General features: G+C 34.5%; 1 protein-coding gene across 3 annotated transcripts in view; it reads left to right on the forward strand.

Annotated features, from left to right (window-relative positions):
- Positions 1-1,435: 1,435 nt before the first annotated feature.
- The window catches only part of Cdh7 (cadherin 7), a 184,266-nt gene continuing 162,004 nt past the window's right edge, over positions 1,436-23,697 (forward strand). Inside the window, exons 1-2 of one of the 3 annotated variants that reach the window (XM_048443885.3) lie at positions 1,436-1,723; positions 12,567-12,972. In XM_048443885.3, coding sequence (XP_048299842.2) covers positions 12,763-12,972 — 210 coding nt within the window. In that variant the 5' untranslated portion in view covers positions 1,436-1,723; positions 12,567-12,762. The other 2 variants (XM_048443887.3, XM_048443884.3) reach the window with 2 other exon arrangements.

Raw genomic sequence — 23,697 nt, forward strand, 5'->3', positions numbered from 1 at the left:
AAACAAACAGAATTGCAGACTGCATGCCAGTAGCCAGAAAAAACTTAGGATTTGAGCCTTTCAAGAAATTGAAACCACAATGCCCAGGTTTAAGGTCTAGATATCGATATCTGACAATGAAGTCTTTTTTGGCAGAGAAGAAAAGTCTTGGAAAAATTAACATGAAGTAAAATAATAGCAAATAAGGAGGTACAAAAATTATCAGAAGTTCAAAGAGACTGGATTACTAGCACAGAATTGAAGTTTACACATTATATATTTATTATTACACATACATATTTATTACACATTACACATTATTACACATATATAATCACATATTTTATTACACATTGTTAATAATATTACATATATTACACATTATATATTTATTATTTTGATTTCACAATCCTCCATCCTTAGTCACTTTAAATCCAGGCAGTGTGTAGGGAAATGGAAGTTAAAACATCAGGACTGACTGAACTGGGTGGAGAGCAAGGCTGCTCCAGTGAATGAGAAATCAAGGGCTCAGAGACTGTATGGCAAGTCTTTGCTCCTCTTGTGGAACTGCTGCTTGTGTTGTGTAAGTCGGAAAAGGAGGCCATTAGATAAACGGGAAAAACGAAAAGCAACCAACACCACACTGATCTGTTCAACTCTCATCTCTGTGACCCAACACCAAGTTACCAGTTTAAATCGAACACCCAACAGAGGCAAAGAAAGCGTATTCCATTGTGCTGCGATCCCGTCGCAGTATTCACTACGTTCTAGAATTCCACGTTGCTTGGAAATCACACACCTCGGAAGTTTAGCCTAAAAGAGCACAACAGGCGAGTACATTTTCTGCAAGTAAAAGAAAGTAAAAGTAGGGCAGTCTGAGGAGAATGAAAGGACAAGACTATCAAGCAAGAAAACTGTAAGTTTTGATTATTTTTGTGACTGCATTCGTGTGCTTCAAGAGCTTAATTGCTAAAGGTTTCCTAGACAGGCTAAGGCAGGAAGGGGGCGGCCAGGGTGAGGGGTGCTTGAAAAAAAAGAATTCTCAAAACTCAAGTCTTTCTCTCCTCTCTCTCTCTCTCTCTCTCTCTCTCTCTCTCTCTCTCTCTCTCTCTCTCTCTCTCTCTCTCTCTCTCTCTCTCTCTCTCTCTCCTTTCAGATTCAAATATTTTGGGGCAGGGAGGAATGTAGGGGAGCTAGAGTCCCTCCCACTTTTAACCGTCTTTTTTTATTTCGCTGCAAAGGAATCCATCTGCCCAGATCAGTCAGTCAGGAGGTGCAGGAGGATTCGCAGATGTGGGTGTGTGGGTCCGCAGGTGGCTAAGCGACTCTCTCTTGGCAAAAACAACCAATAGTCTATCCCGCCTTTCAAGAAGTCCTGAAGTGTCAATAGCTTCTCCCGCCGGCTGCTTTCAATGGTCACCCGCTGGGATGCGCGTCACCCTCTAGAGCTCATTTCTGAGCCGGCATCCGCGCGCCCTCTCTCTGTCATCAACGCTGGCTCTCTAGCCCTCTCCTGGCACGCGCGCTTCCGTTGGCTTCAGACCTGGTACCCGAGGCTACAGTGCAAAGGAGATTGTGTGTGTGTGTGTGGCGGGAGTGGGGACGAAACACCCCCGACAGACGGACGGTAGCTCTTCTAGACCCCGCAGGGAGTGGGACCCTGGCATGCAAGGCCTCACAGAATCCTCTCGCCCTGCGGAGTCCTCTGTGATTGGAGGAAGAGCGGTGGCTGTTGGCTGAGCAGGTGCGGATCTCCTGCCTCCATGTCTGCCTGGCTCTCTTAGCTGCCAGTACTGCGCCGTTCCCCCAACCCCCACCCCAACCCCCACGCCAAGCCGCATCCTTTCGGATGCAAATGCCGTGTTTTCAGGGCGCTGACGCGGCTGGTAGAGTAGCGAGGCACTAGGTGAGTGTGTGTGCCCGCCATGGGGCTGGGAAGGTCTCCCAGCAGAAGCGCGCCTTTGCAGCGCACCGCGGGGAGCAGGACAGATCTGTGAACAGAGAGCGGGCGGGGGTATCCGTGCGGAGTTTCCCGCGGCGTTTCCAAGTTATTGAGCGCTGTCGTGAGACGTGCTTCTGCCTGGTAGGACAGGCGTGAGGACTGAGCTCACAGGCGCTTGGCCGGAAAAGCAGTGTTGACAGATACCAGGTGCAACGCGAGGGAAGTAGGGTGAGAGCGAATCCCCCAAAACACTCCAGATGCAGAGGTAATCAGCCGCCTTCTGCGCCGCTGTCCTCAAAAAGGTACCTAGCAGACACCATGGACTGATGCTGGCGCAACTCCGGGCAGCCTGTGCAGCCGCCAGCTTCTGCAGAGGTCTGAGCCTGGAAGGAGGTGTGTGCCTGTGAGAGCAGGAGTCTTTTAAACTGTGTGCCCTAGACCCCTTTGGCCTTATGTGAATGTGGAGCTCGCCTAAGGTTTCTTCCGCTCCTTAACCCGCCCCCTTTAATTAGTATTCCGCTGATCGGGTGCATCTGCAGGGTTTGCCTCCGGCTCCTCTGGTTGTACCTTAGGTGTGAGAAGGGAAAAGGACGCCCTGCTTCTCTGGAAAGCATGCTGGATTTGGATTTCTTCGTGGGTTCACTTGGCACAAGGCTAGTTGCTCGTTATCTGCCTTCTATCTTGGATTAACACAAAAGGACCTTTGCTTTGAATGCCTTCATGTTTTAGATCCTTAACCCTTCGGATTTAGATGTCATAGTTCAGGTGAGTAAAGATTATCAAATAAGTTAACCCAGCATTGGGGAAATCATTAGGTTTTGAAAAAAGCTGGAGCATCTCAAGACTGGAGAGCTGCATACTAAATCATGAATATTTGTAAAACACTTTTTACTTTGCAAGAAAAAATTTTGTCCTTTTCAGGTCATGTGCTAAATTCAGTATCTATAAAAGTAAGGCTTGCCCTTCACCGTAGGATGTCTGCCAACTCAGTTTTTTTGTTGTTGTTGTTGTTCACAGGCAAGTGGACAGAACTTTATACTTTATATCTGAGTCCATAAAGAGAGTAAAATTTAATATCACTATATTGACATTGCGATTGACAATATACATTGTTAAAGGCAAATTGTTAACACAAAAATGTGTATTGTAAAGAGGTTTGATGAAGGAAAGTTTGTGCTGATGCACTGTCAGCAACATCAAAGTAGTTTTTCGTCTTTATAAGGGGAAGTTGTTAAGGACTGAAGGGCTAAGAGAGGAAGCAATTATATTTGTAGTTCTCAGAAATCCACAACAATAGCTTCTTTTCCAAAAACTAGTTAGACACTGTGTTGACCCAAATGTTTTTCTTGTTATTTCTCATGAAAAAGAAATGCAATAAAACTGTTTTTCTTCATTCTTGGGGGGTATTTTGAAAACCAGAACATAAAATACTAAAGTACGGGTGCTAGTTAGGTCACAACTCAATGGAAATCTTTCTTGTTTGCTTCCTAGTGGTCAGTGACTATCAGGGAGCATTGATGCAACATCAGTTTTAATTGTTTTGTCTGAGAAAGGTTGCTGAAAATATGTGTGTGTAAAGAAAAATAAAGCAGTAGCACAGCCCATCCTCCTTGAGGGTTTGCAGTGAAAGGCCATGTGGACTTGTGAGATCTTATTGTAGTTAAGGACTGTGATAGGTTATAAGAATTTTGCTAGCTATCAGTTGACACAAGTCTTCCTAAATCTGTTTTTATTTATTTAATAGCAACGAACTGTTCCTTTTTTGGAAAAGGGTACTTGTAAGGCATCTATATTCCTGTGACTCCTTGAATTTACTCTCGATTTTAGTGTACAAAGGACAAGGAAGAGACGAGAGCACATTTTTTTTTTCCACTATTCAGTCTTCTTTGGTCTGGAAAATCAAACTAAAGTCTCCTCTCAGACATAATTTTCCTACCAGCAATCCTATTATTCAGTATTTTAACTTCTAAATGACAACACTGGTCTGAAGTTCTCAAACTGTATGTAGGTAACACAAGGTCAATGCATCTGTGTTTCAAGTTCAATACATTATTAGATATTTCAGAAATGTGCTATAAAGTAATAAATTCACAACTTGTTTCCTGTTGGACATATTTATTGCTGAGTGATTTCAATTTTCCTGAAGTTTACACGGTTTACATTAATTTCACTAACAGCTCTCATTGCATCACAGTGCTCTCTCTCTCCTGATTGAAAAAGAAAAAAAAATGTTCTTATTTGCTTGGAAGGTTTTAAAGTAAGATCTTAAATTGGGAGTTTCACAAACTTCTAGAATAACCAGTATACATGTGTTAAAAAAAAGGACTACTGTGCAAGTGTTCCTACCTTGAGTAAAGGAGTCTGGTTCTCCTTCCTGAGCTGAGGAAAAGCTACCAAGCCATGAAACAGAGCCCTGTGTGACCATCTCCCTTGCCTCTAACAAGCAGCAAAGATCTAACTGTGACCAACAGTGCAACAGTGCCTCCTCTGGGAATTTGTTGGTTCTACAGAGACGCCCCTCTGATCACTGTCCCTCCCCCACCTTGTCACTCTGCAGGCAGGCTTCTTCAGTGACAAAGTTTCCAGAGCAATTGAAAATGCAAATGTCTGCCTGTACATTTATTTCTTATTATAGTATAGACTTTTCATTAATATAGACTTTGCTTCCTGCTCTTTTGTAACTGTTCACTGAAACTTGAAGCCTTTCATGGAAATAATGGAAATCACACATGGCATAAGGTAAATCCAAGTGCAAATTAAAATTTAAAATTGGAAAAGCCATGATTTCTTATAAGAAAAAAATATAAAGAGGTAACTATGTGAATACAATGCGAGTACATTTAGTTATTACATAAATAACACAGAACATCTGTGTTTTGTTACTATAGTTTTGAATTTATATAGGCTTCTCTCCTCTTTCAATATAAACTATGTATCTTTCTCTGGTTTATTTCTTTCTTTTATAGTAGTGGTTGTCTGTGCTTCAGTTAAATAGGCTCTATAATTCACTTAGGGAAGGTTTTCCCCCCATGCTTGATAAACAGATGCACACTACAGTCTCTTATTCATTTCCAGGGCCCCTGCTTGTATACTTAGGCTAGTAATCAGTAGGAGATTGTGTGGTCTGTGGTTATAATGTTGTGTGGCCTAGGGAGCTAATGGGTTTCATCATGGTTTCATTACAGAGAAACCTCATATCACAGCAAATTCCAAGACTTACTAATTGAAATAAAATATGTATATATATTCATATATGTGAAACAATTATATACATATATACATATATATATAAATTTATAATACAATGAGGTGGAATTTCACCAAAATTAAAGTCACAAAATATTATGAAAACACTTTAAACAGTATAAAGATTCAGCTACTGCCCAGTGAGATAGTAAAAATGAAATTTTGAACTATAATAATAGCAGACATCTTTAAGTGGTAGGATTGATAGTAACAACCCATAATGTACAGCTGTTATGTTTGCAATTTTGACAAATTGGTCCTATTTATTTATTTTATATTCTAAAATACTTTTCTAAATTGAAGCCTTATATCTAAAATTCCCAGTAGAATATTGTTCAGTTCTTCAATGGAAACGGTTAACTTTTTAGTGTGTTAACTCGCTTTTCGATTGTCAAGGTATTTTAGTTGAAAGAAGGTAATCTTAATTTGGATACAACGCTTTGTTTATTTTTTAATATAGTAAATTTGTTAGAAAAGGGGTCCTTTAACCCCCTGCCTTTATCCTGTCATCCCTGTCCTTCTGAATAATAATCAAAATGATTTTCTACCTTAAAAATTCCAAGTTTTTTAAAAAAGTTAAATATTATTGCACATCCTTTACTCATCAGGAAGATGGGAAATCCAAAGAATAAACATATCAAAGGGACTGACTACCTAAATAAAACTTAGCAAATATTAAAAACACTGCCATCATTTCTTTGAGCTCACTACTATCAGTAAGAGTTTTGTGACCTTGGATATTTCATGAGGTTTCTGTAGAATTCATTTCTGTGGCTTATGTTACTTATCTGTGGTTTTATCAACACCTTCCAGTATCAGGAGCAGAATATTTATGAATTCTTCATGTTTTTCTCTAACATGAACTCTCAAGAAAACCAAAGTACTGCATTCCTAACACAGAAGCGACATTTTCTTTGACTATTTCACAGAAATTGCCCTTACTAGCTTGCTTGTAATGACATAGTCGGAAATGAAATGTGACAAATACTCTGAGAGGTTTCTTGCCTCAGTCTTTTCTCAAATGCAGAATTCTTGTGCTCAGTCACAAATTGAAAGATATTACAATGTATCTTTTTAAAGAATGTATTAAATGATTCTATTCTATAAATAAATAAAAGCAACAATGAGGATGTAATATACATTATGCCAAGCCGATGACTCTAACTTTGTGGACCTAGATAAATAACAGGAAGGTCCTCATTGGTGACAGGTTCTTGCTATTCTGGGGAAGAAAGGGTTCATGAAGCTCTTAAAAGGATATATATATATATATATATATATATATATATATATATGTGCATATTTACATTTATTCTTTATATATACATATGTATATGGAAATTCTTCCTTGAAATTATGTTAAGCCATTTTCTTCTAGGGATCATGTGCAGAACAACAAACTGTCTCCATTCCAGACTGAGCTAAAGAACAAGAAGTGGAAAACTGCTCTAATGCAATCCTGATTCTGTAGAATACCTTCTAACTACTTTGTTCTTACATTTCCGCTTTTAAACAAACGTGTTGTTTGTCTTTCATAAGGAGTCATTAAAAATGTACTGAAAGTCTAAAGCTATCTTGGACATGACAATTTCTCCCAATAAAACAACAACACTGTAGTTCTTTATTTGTTATTGTTACAATCATAATTTTTTATTACTGATTATTAATAATAAGAAAAGAACTCATCCCAAGGAATAGCAATTAGATTCTACAACTGTTTGTCAGGCAGCTATTAGGGATTTGTTTCTTGGTCTCATGGTTCATATTATTAAATGCATTAACAGCCTTCAAATAAATTGTTCTACTATTATGTTTCTTTAAAAAATGCAGTTTATCATTATATTTACTTTACTATTATACTTAATTTTGGACTATCATGCTTTATCTTATCATTAACTTTACTAATTTTAAAGTGCTAGGCCCTCTTTCTTTAAAACAATAATATCAAGAGAAAATAAATTATGTCTTAGTGTGAGATTATTAACTATATTAAAGCAGTTTCAGAACTAGGCTTCATGCAGTTGATTCTTGCCTTGAGTTTAGTGCAACTGGAAGCAGAAGTTTTGAGATAATCTGCTGCTTATTTATAATGGAATAAAAATACATTACAATTTCTACAAAATATTAGCCATTTATCTATTTTCTTTATATTATGTATGCTCACACACATCACATCTGTTTCTATAAAGCATTTAGCACAGTGTGCTTTTTTGAAAACACAGTAATGAGTATGTACATTGACAATCTTTTAATTGCTTTTTATATTTGTTTTTCAATTAATGTGTCTGTGAATAATCTAGAATAGTCTTGAATGTTTAATACTCCTGCCTTAGTCACCTAGGTGCTAGAGTCAGAGAGTGCACCTCCATGCACCTTTACTTTTAGCTGTGAACTTAGCATTTCAATGGCTTGACCATGTATCCAGTCCTTAATGTGTTCTTAGGTATGTTTTAAAAGTCCTTATAGTTATCTGCTAATGTGACGAGGCTGAACACGAGCTGCTTTACATTGCTTATCATATTCCTAGTATGCTAACTTCAATTCAGATGACTCAGGCTTTCGGCAATTTGCACTTTTTCTGATTGGTGAAATGCTGAAATATCAAAACTTATACTATTTTTTTGGTTAGTGATGGGCCTTCAGTCATTGCTTCTAACTATAAATAAAATGTTTAATTAAGTTCATGGCAGATACTTGTTTAAATTTTAAAAGTGATTCCACAGAAATTGTTAGAAATGAAAATAGTCAAAAATTATAATAATGATTTCATCTTGATGCAATGGTATTCCCTAGTAAGCCTAAATATCTAATAAATAATATTCTCTGAAATCATTCTTTACACATATGGTGAAACTAATGTTTGGTGCAAAGTGGTTGCTGATGCAGTTATTTCAGTACAAATAACTGATGTTGGTTAAGTAAATGCTGTCAGATTGATTGATGCTCAACATCTTTTTTTCCTCTAGCTTCAATACATTTAGCATTTCATTTCTAAGGTTCTGATATTTAATATGACTGATTCTTAAGTGTATTATGCTTATCATAGTATTATTTGTAGTGATATTTCATATAAACAACTTCAGAAAAATTCAAAATTATTATAAATAAATTATAAATATTAACCATAAAATGTAAATAGTAAAGATATTTTAAATTTCTTTCCATATAAGGAATTACTTTTTTCTCGATTACAATGTTCTAAATCGATAATCGTGCCAAAGATGATCATAATATATAGAAATTACCTCCTTTTTATATTAGTACATTTGTTTATACTTTTTCTGAACCATCAGTAGAAAAGAGGTCAGTTTTTCAGAACACTTGGGAGTTGACTACCTAAGTTAGTTATTTTGCAAGGCCAGGATATCCAGACAAGGGCATGGACACTGAAGTCTCTGTTTATTTCTGACATGGATTCTTTGCTAACATGTGCCTGTAAAACTCATATAGATAAGAAGGCAGCAGGAAAAACAGTGCAGTTTGTAGAAGCTAAGGCAAGATGTAGCATTCTCATTTTGGGACAGAAATTAGATGAGAATACTGATCTTATAATGAAATATTGACAAATATAGCTTTTCCAGTGCTTAAAGTCATTCACAAGCATAAATGGTACTATGATACCATTATACATATCATGAGGACACAGGAAAACTGTCTGAAGAAGTTACACAATATTGATTAAATTTCAAATATTAGCTATTTCTATTTGACAACCATATGCAGAAATAACTCCAGGGTTGTCGTTATGCTTTTGTTTATCTTTATTGAAGTAAAAGTTAGAGATATCTTTTTCTTACATGATAGGCCACCTCAGTGCACAATGAGTCTGCCAAAATGTCATGCAGTCATTTTAACTTGAGAATCACATTGGGTTGAAAAGGAAGCAAAGATATAGAGAATGTTGACCATGAAAAAACTTTTGTTGAATTAGACATGAACACAGTAAGTTCATAGGACAATTATATAGATACTATTTTCTTGTTTTCAAAAAAATTTCTGTAAGGCATATTACAGACACATCTATGTGTATCACACAAAAGAATCCAACTATTCATTCTTGTACACAAAACCAATTAAATTATCCAGGTGTAATATTTCATTCTTAAAGAAAAAATAAAAATAATTAAGAACATAATATATTTGAAATACTAGAGCAAAATGTATTAAAGTTGTTTACAAAATGGTTGATATTCATTAATACTTTAGAGTTGCCAAAGACTTCATATATTGACTTTTATGTGTTATTAAATTTTTACTGAATATCTAGCATGTTCTAAATTCCACAGTTACAATAACAAAATGTGTATTAAGGTTAGCACTCATTTTACCTACTCTTAAAATCCTTTATTTAACCAAGACAGCATACAATTTTCAGGTACCTTTCCTTGATTGATATTATCTCAAGAGGCATGATATGTTCAGTGATTAGACTCATCTTGTCTCTATGTTCTAGTTACTCTGATCAATCTGCAATATTTTTTTGTAGATGAGAAAAAAATCATCAAGAGGCGATACAAGTAATTGAATAAGGCTTTTTACAGAGCACACTGTGCTTCAGAAGAAGGCCAAGTGCTTCTTCTACATTCTGATTGCATTTTAAACTTCTTAAATTTTCCATCATTAATTAGTCACAATAGACCTTTCATCCTAGTTTTACAGTAAAAGTGGCTGTATTACTTCTAAGCAATTGCCAAAATCCTAAATGTGAGACTTGAAAAAAAACCTCAGACTTTGTAATATTATTTATTCCAGGTTTTTAATTTTGTACGTACAGAAAATAAAATCACAGAGGTACCTAAGGTTATAAAGTAGACTCCATTTTTCTTGCCCCATTATTATTATGCTCTCTTTCCCCATATTCAGTGGATACCCTTGATTAATTTAAATCAACTTCAGTTTCAATCCAGTGTTTGGTTTATCAAAAATAATGTCTTTCGATAGTAATTAAAAGCTTCCACCAACAAGTGATCAGTCATGATCACTTTAGATTCGTGAGTGTATGGTGCCCTGACATCAAATCTCTCTTTTTAGAATGTTTTCTTTTAGGATAACAGGTATCTAAATAATTTTACTATTGATAACATTGAAAGAAAAAATAACATCAGTTCACTAACAACCTTCAATGTTCTGATAATTTTTCTTACGCAGAATTTAATTATGACAACAATAACTCTACTAGCTATTTTTATTCACATTTGCACATGCCAAGGATTATTCTTACCATTTTCTAATTCCTTGCATTAATCGAAGATGCAATTGTTATTATTATGAAAGACAATTATTTTCATCATGTAGGTTAATGTGCGTGAGGCTTAAACTCAGAGTTTATCTAGTTTCTTCTAATTTTTGTTATCAATTACCATGCAACTTAAACTTTTAAACTTAATTATTTATTGTTAAGTTTAATATGGATATATCAGAGGTAAACACCCTTACCACCCAAGTTCTGAATTCCAAAAATAATTTGCTGTTAATGCTTATTATTATAAAAGTTGGATATATTTTTTTGTGCTAAAATAATGTCACAAAACCCTCTTAGACATATCATAATCTATGTAATATAATTTGGTTACCTTGCATTTATTTCTTTTTGTCCTAAGGAGAAATCTGGTTTTAATAAAAATGTAATTCCTCTGAAGAAATGAGAGCTGAGAAACTGGAACTCTTCCTTCTTTGTGCCCATATGATTACTTTGATCACAACATCGTCCTGATGCCTAGAAATCCTGTCAGCTGCTAGGTTCTGGAAAGGCAGACTTGCTTACCCACTCTCACTGCACACTTGTGCTTTCATGAATATTCCTGCTAATCCACTATGTTTGAAACACATAATAAATCACAGAGTAGTTTTAATCCACTCTGTTGCATATTAGCCTTCCTGTCTCTTTGTGTTTTCGTACCTTATTTCACCCATCCTCTTTGTCCCCTCGGGTTTCTATGTAACTTTGCCTTCAGTCATTGGATTTGGGGGTCTTGAATTTACTGCAGGTTATAGGTCCTATAGTTAATAGAAGTACCTAATTTTGTTTGTTTACCAGAATGCTTTATATTCTATCATTCTGAAATACTCTATGGAATACCAAAACTTTATCGAAATAATTTTTAAAGTTATATGATAGTTATTACAGAGCTAATGGCCAGGTGGATTTGTTTCTTCTTCAACTTGTGAACTGGTTTGCTGTCTAAAGTATTTGTCTATTGATTGATATACATGTTTGTTATTGTGTATATAGTTAAAAATATGAAAGATGGAAAAACTTCTAAGGAAAAAACTGTTTTTGCTTTATCATATAGGGAACTTTTGGCTTTATATTATTGATATGTTATCTACTCTCAAAGCACTCATACATACAACATACACACAGATATACCCGGAGAGAGAGAAAGAAAGAGAGGGTGGAGAAAACCTTCTATATTTATACTATTGTTGATTTTATTATAGAAAGTAAAGTTTATCTGAAGAGTACAACATAGTGATTTAAGTGAGACTCTTGTAATGAATTCTTATCCCTCTGTGTTTTGGGGTTGTATAAGGAAGTTTGTTTTGTAGCTAATTTTGTATCTCTTGCATTATTAGGGTTCCGTGCCTGCAGTAAATAGAAACCAGAGTAAGGTTTTTTTTTTTCTTTTTTTCGCATGCGGTTTCTGAATGGTTGCAAGCCAAAAATCAATAAGCTTCACAAACACAGTTGTTTTCTTTCCTATTTATTGTGTATTATAAGTCAATTCTGTTTCTCTTTATGGAGGAAGGCCACTATTCAGAAGTCATAAAATACAGCATTTAATAAAGATTCATGGAGAAGCAAATGACCGAGCGTGTTGCACAGTGCACATGATAATAAGTTTGAAGGGCAGAAAATGGAAGGCACTGAGCTTTTCAGGTGATCACAATCAAATCCGAGCACATCAAAACAGCTGGTGTTCTGTGACTCAGAATCAATCAGTCAGTTTGAACCACCGTGTACTTTATTTCTCTTCACTGTTTCACTAGAGAGAGTTAAACTAACATATAGACTTCCCTTTTGCTTGAACTCCTCTTCTGAGATAATTAGTTTTTACATACCAATAATAATGAATGCAAAAAATTATAAAGAGGCTAACTTTAGAATTATATTTTAAAACGACATTCTACATTTATTTGTGTAGAGTAAAACATATGAATAAATGCAATGCCCTAAAAGAATTGTGGAAATTGTGCTGTGGAACAAAGATAATTCTACAAATGGCAGAATTAGGTAATTTATAAGTGTGGATGCTATTACTGTTATTTTCTAAGTGTATGTATTAATAGTTTAGTGATAATCCAAATGCTATTTGGGGAATTCAGTACAGTTCACAACTAAATGTTTAGCAATATTACATGTTCTAGCTTCTGACACAAGCTTTTGTGTTTGTTCTAGGTACCTATTACACCATTGCTTGGCAAGGGCTACTCAGCACTGCTTACCTCTTCCAGTGTAACACTCTACAGATTGTTATCTCTGGATTCCGAGCTGACACACCGCTGGAGGCAAAAGCTACGAGGCCAGCTAGAACTGTGCCTTTTCTCTTTTCAAGATTTTTTTCTTACATAGCAAAAAGGAAGAAAAAAAAAAGATGAAGCTGGGCAAAGTAGAGTTGTGCCATTTTCTACAGCTTGTAGGTCTCTTCCTATGTTTCTCTGGGACGAGTCAAGCTGAGCAGCCAAGGTCCAGGTCCGAGCTGTATTTTCAGTCAGGGAGGTCCCGAACGAAGCGCAGCTGGGTCTGGAACCAGTTCTTCGTGCTGGAAGAATACATGGGCTCTGATCCCCTCTATGTAGGCAAGGTAGGGCATTTGGCCTTTCAAAGTTCAAAATGGTTACTGTCAATATCTTTGATTAGATGAAGAGTTGCCCATTTGTATTTAGTGACAAAAGTACAAAATGTTCCTCTCTGAGTTTATGATGTTTCTTTCATTACCTACTGTGTCAGGTGGGATAGTGAGGCTATAGCTTAAGGAGTGATACTCTTGTAAATCTTCGAGGCCTGGTTTACCACTATCGGAATGTGCTGCTAAACTCTTATTTCCATAATTAGAATAAGATGACCCACTAATGATGAAGTGAAATGGTTCTTCAACCAGTTAGTATTGAAAGGTTTTTGCCAGTGTATAATAATTGGATACAATGAGTTTCAGTATGAAATTGTCATTCATGTATATAATGAATTTTGACCATATTTAAAGCAACATCTAGTACTCTCAAGAAATTCCTTCTTTCTACTTCTATTGATAACCTTTGCTTTCCTAGTTAGTCCCCCAACTACTTTCGTGGTTATTGTTTGCTGTGTTTTTTTATTTTTTGTTTATTAGTTTTGCTTTGTTTTATTGTTGTAATCCACCAAGTTTCATCAGGGTTACCCACAAGAGCAAGGGTGATGAGAAGTTGTAGAGTTATTTACAATAATATCCTCAACTTACCAGTATCTACGCCATGGAAGAGAGCACCTACTCCTCTCTCGAAACATTTCAGTTGATTCTCTAGTAGCTATTTTTGTGATGCCTTATCAATTATGCCTACATTTATACTTATGTATCTTTACCCATTCTTAGCATTACAGATTGTAATATGAAATATTTTGACATCATTGTTTCAATTATAAGCAGTTCAAATCCAAGTTCTTAGTTATCTTCTTTCCATAAAACTGCTACTTTTTTTTTTTGCTTTTCAGAATGTCCTTTTTAAATATGAGTGTGAATCAAATTCAATTTGAGATGCTATTAGAAAAATGATCAGCAGTCCATAGTATTTGTATTGGTGCAAATTTTGTTTTTACTTTTCTTTTCTTTTTTTTGTCAAAAGTCAAACATTGGTCAAATGTTCCTTTGAGAATTCAGAGACCTAAAGGGCTTATCACAAGAACATGTCCTGATGCTCACTTTTCTTAGACCTTCTTCTCAGGCTTTTCATAGTTTAAGATGTCCTAAGTTCCTCAGTGTGGCAGTCAGCACTAGTAAAAGATTTCTGAATAGGATAGATCAGTAATTAAACTAAACAGCTGTATATTTTCCTTCAATCTCACTAGTTTTAAGCATATATTCCTCATAAAATGTAGCATAGTTTACTGAGAAATCAGAACTTTTTTCTCTTGAATGATCAAAAAAGATTATTAGATATTTTATGTTGATGATTTTTTTACATGAATAAGTTAAACTATTTTCAAAAAGTATTGAGTACTTGTTTAGTTCAAGGAAATGTTTTTGATATTTCTCATTTCTTTATAATGTTTAGGATTCTGATTGAATATCTATGGCAAACAAAAATATGTAAATTGTTAATGTGGATTAGGACTCAGTTTGGACCAGGAACTTCCATTTTCCTTAAGTAAAAATGTATAGACAGTGCCGGGGGGAGGGGAGGGAGACACAACTTTAATCCTAGCATCCTAGCACTCAGGAGGCAGAGGTAGGCAGATCTCTCTGAATTCAAAGCCAGCCTGATCTACAGAGTGCGTTCCAGGACAACCTTCAAAGATACAGAGAAATCTAGTCTCGAAAACCAAAAAAGAAAAAAAAGTATGTAAATATTAAGGAATATATACTACACTAATTTGCTTGTGCAACTATTAAAATCATTAATGCTTTATATGTGACAAAATTTCTCGTAATCTCTTTTAACTTGTTTCACTGCACACAAATGATACTGGCAAAATCACATGCCACAAAGCAATGACACCAAACAATAATGTGAATTTGATCCCACAAAGCATCTGGTGACAGAAAGAAACTAAACCCTGAAAGAAATACTCTGAATATCTACCACCCATGCATCCAACCATAGGTCACTAATTAATAAATAAAAATGTTACCAACTGTGCATCCTAATAGGGTCACTAATCAATAAAAATAATGTTACCACCCATTCATTTTAATATGAATCACTAATTAATAATTAATTAAAAATTAAAACGTTAGAAAATTAAAAAATAGTGAAAATAGTAAATATAATCCAAGGTTTTGACCAAGAATCTATCATTTTATGCTATTTAACATATAAATTAAACTTTCTTTAGTCTTTCTTAAATAGATCATGATATTCAAATCATTTACAACCAGAATGTGTTCCACAAAACTATGTTTTGTTACCATATGTAGATACTTTTAGAAACAACAAGAATATTCCTCATACCTTTATTTAAAACCAAATTATCAGGGCCCAGTTGACATTTTTAAATTGGCAACATTATACAATTCTAGCTGTAACACTAAAAAAATCAATTTAAATTACAAAAATATGTGTTGTAGGTTGTTCTCATTACAAAGGTGGATTAGCTTATTTTTCAATACTATGTTTACATCCTAAGGCAAATGTTACTATTTCTAGACATGATTGTGTACGTCTTCAATCCCACTTGGCATGTAGAGAAGTTCAGTGTTATCCTTATTGTTGACTGCACAATAACTGAATGTTAGCTTGGGCTACACAATAGTCTGTATTGAATAATTAAAAAACTAAAAGTTGGAGAAATGGGGAACTTTTAGATATGGATTGGATTGCAGACACGCATATAGTTTTGGATGATAATTTCCTAATCAGTCTATGCTGATAAAAATGATTGAATGATCTTATTAACTTTGATGTCTGTGCTTATTGACATTCTGTTTTTAGCAACAGAAGAAACAAAAAGTAAGAGTATTGTAGAGTCTACCCTGGTGTTGTTTTTATATTCTGTTTCCATTGAGGTTTTAAATCTAGAAGAAATGATATAAAATGAAATGTTGATTAGATCTCTATGTAAATTACACTGTCATTATTTGACATGGTCTATGTGGTTATCCTATTGACACAGGTCCAGTGATCTTACTGCTATTTCTGTGTCTTACTGAGATAATTACATAATTACATAAGGATAAAGCACACAACTTCTCCCAGATCATTTCTACCTCCCCACTCACTCAGTTCCATTCCTTTAGTCTCTCCATCTTTAGAAAACAGGAGATAAATCAGAAGAATTTCAAGATGTTATTCTCATGCACATGCAGGGACAGGGCAGGTAAAGGAGAGGTGGGGACAAGGAGAAGGGAAGAGAGAGAGAAAAAGATCCAAAACCCCAAAAGTACAAAATTGGAAACTGCAATATACAAGCAAGACCCAATATATCAGCAAGACAAAGAATGTCCAAAATGAAACAAAAAGTATAGAAGAATTCCACTGAGTTGATTTTGTGTTAGCCATCCACTATTGGACACAGGGCTTAGTCTTGGTTCTATAGTTAATATACCCAGTGAGAATCCATTAATGGAATGTACTTTTTCATTTGCAAAAATATATCAGTTGGTCATAGTTTCTAAGTTAGGGATCAAAGCTCATTTTTCCATCTAGTGTTGGGACACTGGCTGTCCTGAACATACTATACATTATAAATCTTTACAAGTAACCTGCTAGAATATCACATAATACAAACCCGCCTCATTTCTCTTTTCAGTGAATACAGGGAAGGGACATACTTTAGGCAGTAGTACCAGTTACCATGCGAGGAGGTATTGCATGATTATCTGGCTTATTCATAGTGAAGTTGACTTGACTGTTTGCGTAAGGGGTTTTCTGACAGTTTCTTTGATTGGAAAGGAATATAAAAATTCACATATTGAAATTTTAAAATCTCAAAACAGGTTTAAAGTATTCTAAATGGGCATTTTTAAACAACAGTATATAGATAAGAATAAACATGTCAGTCAATTTGGTGAAGACACAAAATGTTTTTTGATATCGTTTTATCATAATTTTTAAAGTATACATTGTATTCATCTGAAATGTGGGTCTCATTTAAATCCACAACGCTGTGATCAAGGTCACTAACTGTAGTAATAATCTTGTTTCTTAAATGCACTATAGCTCAGAACATAATAAGAAAAATTAATTCTAAAATATAGTATTGTTTATAAAATGTCTGTTTTTCAAATGATCTAAAATTAAATTATCATTTTGTTACATAAAAACATAAAGAACTGTGACATAGTAAGGTTGATTTACAAATACATAACCACTATATTTGTAAGTAAAAGTTTATTCAGAAAATGATGTCTTTAGAATTCTATAAGATAAGGAAACATTCAAAAATATAATATTTTAATATTTTTTTATTGTGTTTAATACACACACACATATATACATATATGTATATATATTTGCTTTTTCAAAGCAGCATTTCTCTATAGCTTTGGAGCCTATCCTAGAACTCACTGTATAGACCCAGGTGGCCTCAAATTCATAGAGATTTGCCTGTTTTTGCCTTCCAAGTGCTGGAACTAAAGGTATATACCACCCTTACCCACCTAAATACACAACTTTTATATAATTATATCAGTGTTAAAAAGACTGACATTTAACAGTTCTTTCTAACTTTCTCAGAGTATGACTGAGTTCATAGTCAATAATGAGTACACCTTCAAAAAGTCTTGGGTTGTATCAAAATTACATTAGAAAGTTAAAATAGATAGCAGATAGCTGTGGAATTAAGACAAGTAGGAATAGAATTTAAGCCTATATCTGAGAAGAATTAGAAAGATTACCCTATGCTTACATGAAATAATGTCCTTATTTTTATTTTTGCAAGCAATTTGACCTAACAAAAGTCATTTTTTAAGAAGTCATCATTTTCATTTCTTTAACCTGCCATAAGAAAATATTAGGCTAAATTGTTTGAACAAGAGTGTGTGTTTGTATAGTCCACATGCTTCTGGAGGCCAAAAAATTAAGGTCAAAGCACCAACAGAGCCATTGTTTGGATACAACTCATTCCTTATGTGCATACAGTAACCTTCCCCCTGAATTTCACAAGAGAGAACAGAGACATACTGATTCTTATTAGGCTACCAATGCTATAGGTATTACCCAATTAAGTCCTAATTACCTTCTCCATCCTTTCCAGACATAAGTAATTTTACATAGCATACTGCATATAAGGCATATGTACAATACAGTCTTCTTTGGGAGTGCAACATTAAGCACTAAGCTTTTTGAAAGAAGTCACATGTCAAAAATTTCAAATTCATTTCAACTAAAATAGAAAAGTGTTAATGATATTTGACAAGAATCCATTAATTTGACCCTTTATACTTTTAAGTATAATATCTATAGCTCGAGGTTATGATTGGACATAATAATTTTGAAAATGTTCATTAGATTTTCAGCAAACACAAAAGCTATATCTCATAAGCAATATGTCTTACACTATTTACATGGCAATCAATACATCAGTAATCATAATAATCTAGAAAATATTTAGACTGTATGGAGGACATTTGTAAATCATATGCAAACATAGGAGGTCTTAAGCATCTGTGGATTTTGGTATCTATGAGAAAATTTATCAAGTTTGTTTAAAATATTATTTAATTACAATACAATTAGTATACATATTTTAGTACCAGGTACATATGCCATAGTTTGATTTTGGCTGTGGTAATTGGATGTTCTCAAAGAATTTTGAATGTTTTGATTAATTTTTTTCATAGAGTGATTGAAATTCTTTAGGCTTGTTTCAGACAGAGCTGGTGTCTATATACAAACTAGGGAAGCATCTCCTGAGCTGTTGACAGATCAAGAGAAAAGATAGAGTTAGATTCATGTGCGATGAAGAAGTGAGTGAGGCAATTCTTGTTTCTAGTTTTACTAGATTTCTTCTCTTCTGAAGGATAAATGCAGAAGGGTAATTATTCAAAATGGTGCCGTCTTACTGTAATTAAAGTACGAGAAACAAAGTGATTAACATTATCCTAGAAAGTTTTGTATATAAACACTCTACAATTATCTGATAAGAAAAATTCTCTTTGCATCTTGGCTTAAAATGTTTCCTTAGTTAAAATGCTGACAAATTTTAAGGTACTTAGCCTGAAACACACAAACAAAATTTGGCCCACACATGCGTAATGTTCTACAGATGTGAGTTTGAAAGATTTGTGATGATCACTAGTGGAATTAGTCAAATCATGTTCAAATTAGATTTTTCTCATTTGTTAGTCATTTAAGGGTCCACATTGGAGTCGAATATGTATGGATAGATTATATATTCTCCATTTAGTTTTCTCAGATGAAGAATAAATAGGAAAAAAGCATCCATTTTCCCTATATCATATCGAAGAATCTTCGTTCTGAGTTGCACATTTTTCTTATTTCCAACATAGTCTACATAATATTCTGAATTGAATCATCATAGAGTTGTTACATCTTTCTTATTCAAGAAAAGCAGAGAATGATAAGGTCTAGGAAAAGAGATTAAATTTAATTATAAACCAGAACATGAATCCTAGAAAAACATCAATAAAATATAGTATAAGATATCAATAAATATATATTATTACACTGGTATCGATTTACTTACAAAACTAAAGCCACACATAGAGTCTGTAAGGAAATATTTACACTAAAATAAGAAAGGGGCTCGTATACATAAACTTGAATTTGTAATTTTTCTAAGGATAGCACCAAAGGCTAGGATACAATTTAAGGCTTGATTTTCACAGTAAACCTCAGAATTTATTACAGAGGATAATTTTCAATATGCTTTAGCATTATAACACCTGAAAGTAGACATTTATCTATGATGGAGCAGCTATGATCAGTGAACTTTGTAGATAATCTTTACAGTATAATGGTCCAAAAACAGGAACATTTTCCAACTGATTAGGTCATTTGTGGTATATATGAGAAAAATATGATGTTAAAAATATATTTGAGTAAGGTCTCAGGGTTTTCATAAGAGGACAGTGTTCACTATAGTTCAGAAAAATATTTTATACTGTGTATGTGTCTGATCAAAAGGTGTATGTGAATAACATATCCTGAATACACACACATATGTATATAATACACACACACACACACACACACACACACACACATATATATATATATATATATATATATATTAGAGCTGCTTTGGTATTATAATTATTTAGCCTTTGTTTCCTGAACAGAGAATTCTTCATTATGCATTTCCAATGATTGACTGAGCATTCTCTGCCTCACTTTTTAGCATGCATAGGAATTGTGAAAATAATTTCAGAGGCATATGATCTCTGTTTGTACATTTACTCTGACACTTTCAAATGTGATTTCAAGTAAGTACCTTGGTTCCCCTTTTATTTTTATTTATAAAAATAGGTAAATCATGCTAACCTCATGGAACTATTTTAAATACAGAAAGAATAAATGTTAAATCATGCAATAAAGTTTCCAAAGAAGTAAGTGTATTTCTAAATTAACAAGCTTCATGAAGAGATTTTGTTTGACACAGGTCTAGGATCTATTCACCCTCTAACTAAGATGGGAGCTCAGAAAAGCTTTTGGTCCTTTGAGTGCTGCTGGGAGTAAAGAATGAGAATTATGAACACTCTTTGTTTTAGGAATTTCAATTAAAATGTTCAAAGTAAATTATTGGGTTCTGATCTAAACTAAAACATTTGTTAAAATTGTTTGTCTCATACATTTTATATGTGACATGGTTTGAAGAACTGTCTTCAAACTTAGATGTGCTTGTTTCTTGGTCCCTAAAAATATGAAAAACTGGACCAAGTTTCAAGCAATATTTTGTATTCTACATGCCATTTTAATATAGGCATCATAATACTTATGGTGAATTATCTCCTTTTAATAATACCTTAAGCTGAAATTATGTTAGTTTTTCTATTATTAACTTTAATGTAATGGCCTTTTGATCAAGATAATAACACAAACAATCATAAATTATGGAGTCTTTATTTGCTGAATCATACCCAAGACATGTATAAAGAAGAATCTACATAAAAATTAAATTCTAGCTCTGAAAGAAAAAATGAGTTCTTCAACATCTTTCCTCAGAAATATTATTACTTTTAATAAGACTCTTTTGTCCCCTTGTCCATTATAGACTCTGTAAATTACATGCAAGGTTCTATTTGCAGCCAGATGTTGATTGTGCATGCCTTTAAATACAATACTTGGGAGGCAGAGGCAGGTAAATCTCTGTGAGTTTGAGGTTAGCTGGGTGTACAGGGTGAGATCTAGGAAAGGCTCCAAAACTACACAATGAAACCCTATCTTGATAAACCAAAAAGAAAGAAAAAAAAAGAAAAAAAAGTAAAGATTTTCTATTTACTTTTAGACCCTTCATGTCTCTTGGGTCTATCTGCTATCTTCTCCTTTGTAATAACCAAAAATAACCTTTTCTCCATTATTATTGTTTAAATTTATTCATTTATCTTATATTCTTCTCCTTTCTTTCTTCTACCCCCATTCTCTCTCCCATTTCCCTTCCCTGCACTCCCATCTATTCCTCTTCTGTTTCTGTTCAGAAGTAGGCAGGTCTCCCATGGGTGTCAACAAAGCATGGTTTATGATGCTTTGATAGTGAGGTAGGACTAAGGCTAGCCAAGGCAACTCAGTATGTAGAATAGTTTCTTGGACAAGGTGTCTCACAAGTAGATCAAGCTACACATCTGTAGTACACAAGTTGAGTATCTAGATCACTCCCATGTATGCTCCCTAGCTGTTGGTCCAGAGTCTATGAGCTCCTCAGAGTCCAGGTAACTTGTTTATGTGGGTTTCTTTGTGACAACCTTGAGTCCCTGACTCCTACAATCCTTTCTCTCTTCAACATGATTCTGAGAGTTCATCCCAGTGCTTGGTTTTGGAACTCTGAATCTGTTTCCGTTAGTCACTGGATGAAGGTTCTCTGATGACAATTGGGATAGTCACAAATCTGATTATAGGAGATAGCAGATAAGGTACCCATTACACAATTGCTAGGAATCTTACCTGTGGTCATGTTTGTTGATTCGTAGGAGTTTCTTTTGAACTAGGTTTCTACCTAATCCAAAAATGTGATATCTCTTTCATTACTTCCCCCTCCATCCATTCTCTAAACCTAATCCCTCATGTTCCCATCCCTGCATGCCCCCTCCCCAGTCTACCCAAAAGATCTCTTCTATTTTCTGTTCTCAAGGAAATCCATAGATTCCTGTCCTCCTTTGTGGCCTCTTTGTTATCTTGCCTCTCTGGGAATGTAGATTCTAACATGGTTATCTTTTAATTATAGCTAGTATTCACTTATGAGTGAGTACATACCATGTTTGTCTTTCTGGGAACTAGATTACTTCACTCAAGATGTTTTTCTAGTTCCATCACTTTGTCTTCAAATTTCTTGATGTTTCTTGTTTATAACAGTTGAGTAAAACTCCTTTGTTTAAATGTACTACATTTTCTTCATTCATTCTTCACTTGATGGGGACATGTGCTCTCCTCCAGGTAGAAATTGTTGTTATGTTGTTAATATTTTACAGGCTGTCAGGGCTAGAATTCCACCCTTTCCATGTTGCAAGTGGAAAAGTTTCTTCATGTCTGGCATTATAGTGTTGAAAGCACTCCCATGACCCTGAGCACTATATGATTCACAGATAAAGGATCACGTAGATTAAATGTGAAGCCCAGGATACAGGGAGATCTGGACTGGACTGTGGTTATATCACCTAAACATATATGATCATCAAGTTATTTTATATAATTCCTATAGAATCCTCCTTCTTAAAAAAAACTGTTCACACATCAAATAGAAGTCAATACTGTTAAAATGGAAGCCACAGAGAGATTTGAATGCACCTGTCATTGTACAAATACATCAATACTTATATATCTTCTGCCTCCTGAGTAACACAGAAAGAAGACTTCACCTCTTTATATGGTCAGGGTAGCAGAGAACAGAAAGTATGAATTGTGTCTGAAAAACTTTGAGCTTTAGAAAAGTTCGGAGTTTTATACTTTATGACTTATTCTTTTCTCTGCAGAATTTTATAATCTGTATCTTGTACAGACATCATTGGATATGTTATATAACTAAGATTATATATAGCAATAAATTCATAGATTACTCTATAAAATTGGGAAGGATTGTACCTTGTTATAGCTATTCAAAAAAGACAAAATTAATATTTATTTTATTTACTTTAATTAAAAATTTTTCACTCTTCCTCTACAGCTAATCCCCACCTGGCCCCCAGTCCACCTGCAATATATGTTCTATTTATTCTTTACCAGGAAGATCCAAGGTTTCCATCTATACCTTGACTCTTTCCCTAACTTCTCTGTTTGTGTGGAGTGTAGCTTGATTATAATTTTCTTTTTCTTTTTTATCTTTCTTTTGTTTTCTCCTTTGAGTCAGCGTTTCTCTGTAGCTTTGAAACCTCTCCTGGAACTAGTTTTGTACAGCAGGCTGACCTTGAACACACAGAGATCTGCCTACCTCTGCTTCTTGAGTGATGGGATTAACAATATATGCTACCACTGCCTGGCTCTATTATAACTTTCTTAACAACTGATTTCATCTATATGTAATATTTGATATTCTGGGTCTGTGTTACCTCACTTAGGATGATAATTTTCTGGTTGTATTCACTTACCAGCAAATTTCATGATGTCATTTTTTTGGTAAGCGCTGGGGAATACATTGTTGTGTAAATGTATCATTTTTTCTTATCCATTTTTCAGTAGACAGCATATGCCCTCTAGTGGGCATATGCCTAAAGAATGCTTCATCT

Source organism: Myodes glareolus, chromosome 5, assembly GCF_982192425.1.
Source record: "Myodes glareolus chromosome 5, mMyoGla1.1, whole genome shotgun sequence".
NCBI lineage: Eukaryota > Metazoa > Chordata > Mammalia > Rodentia > Cricetidae > Myodes > Myodes glareolus.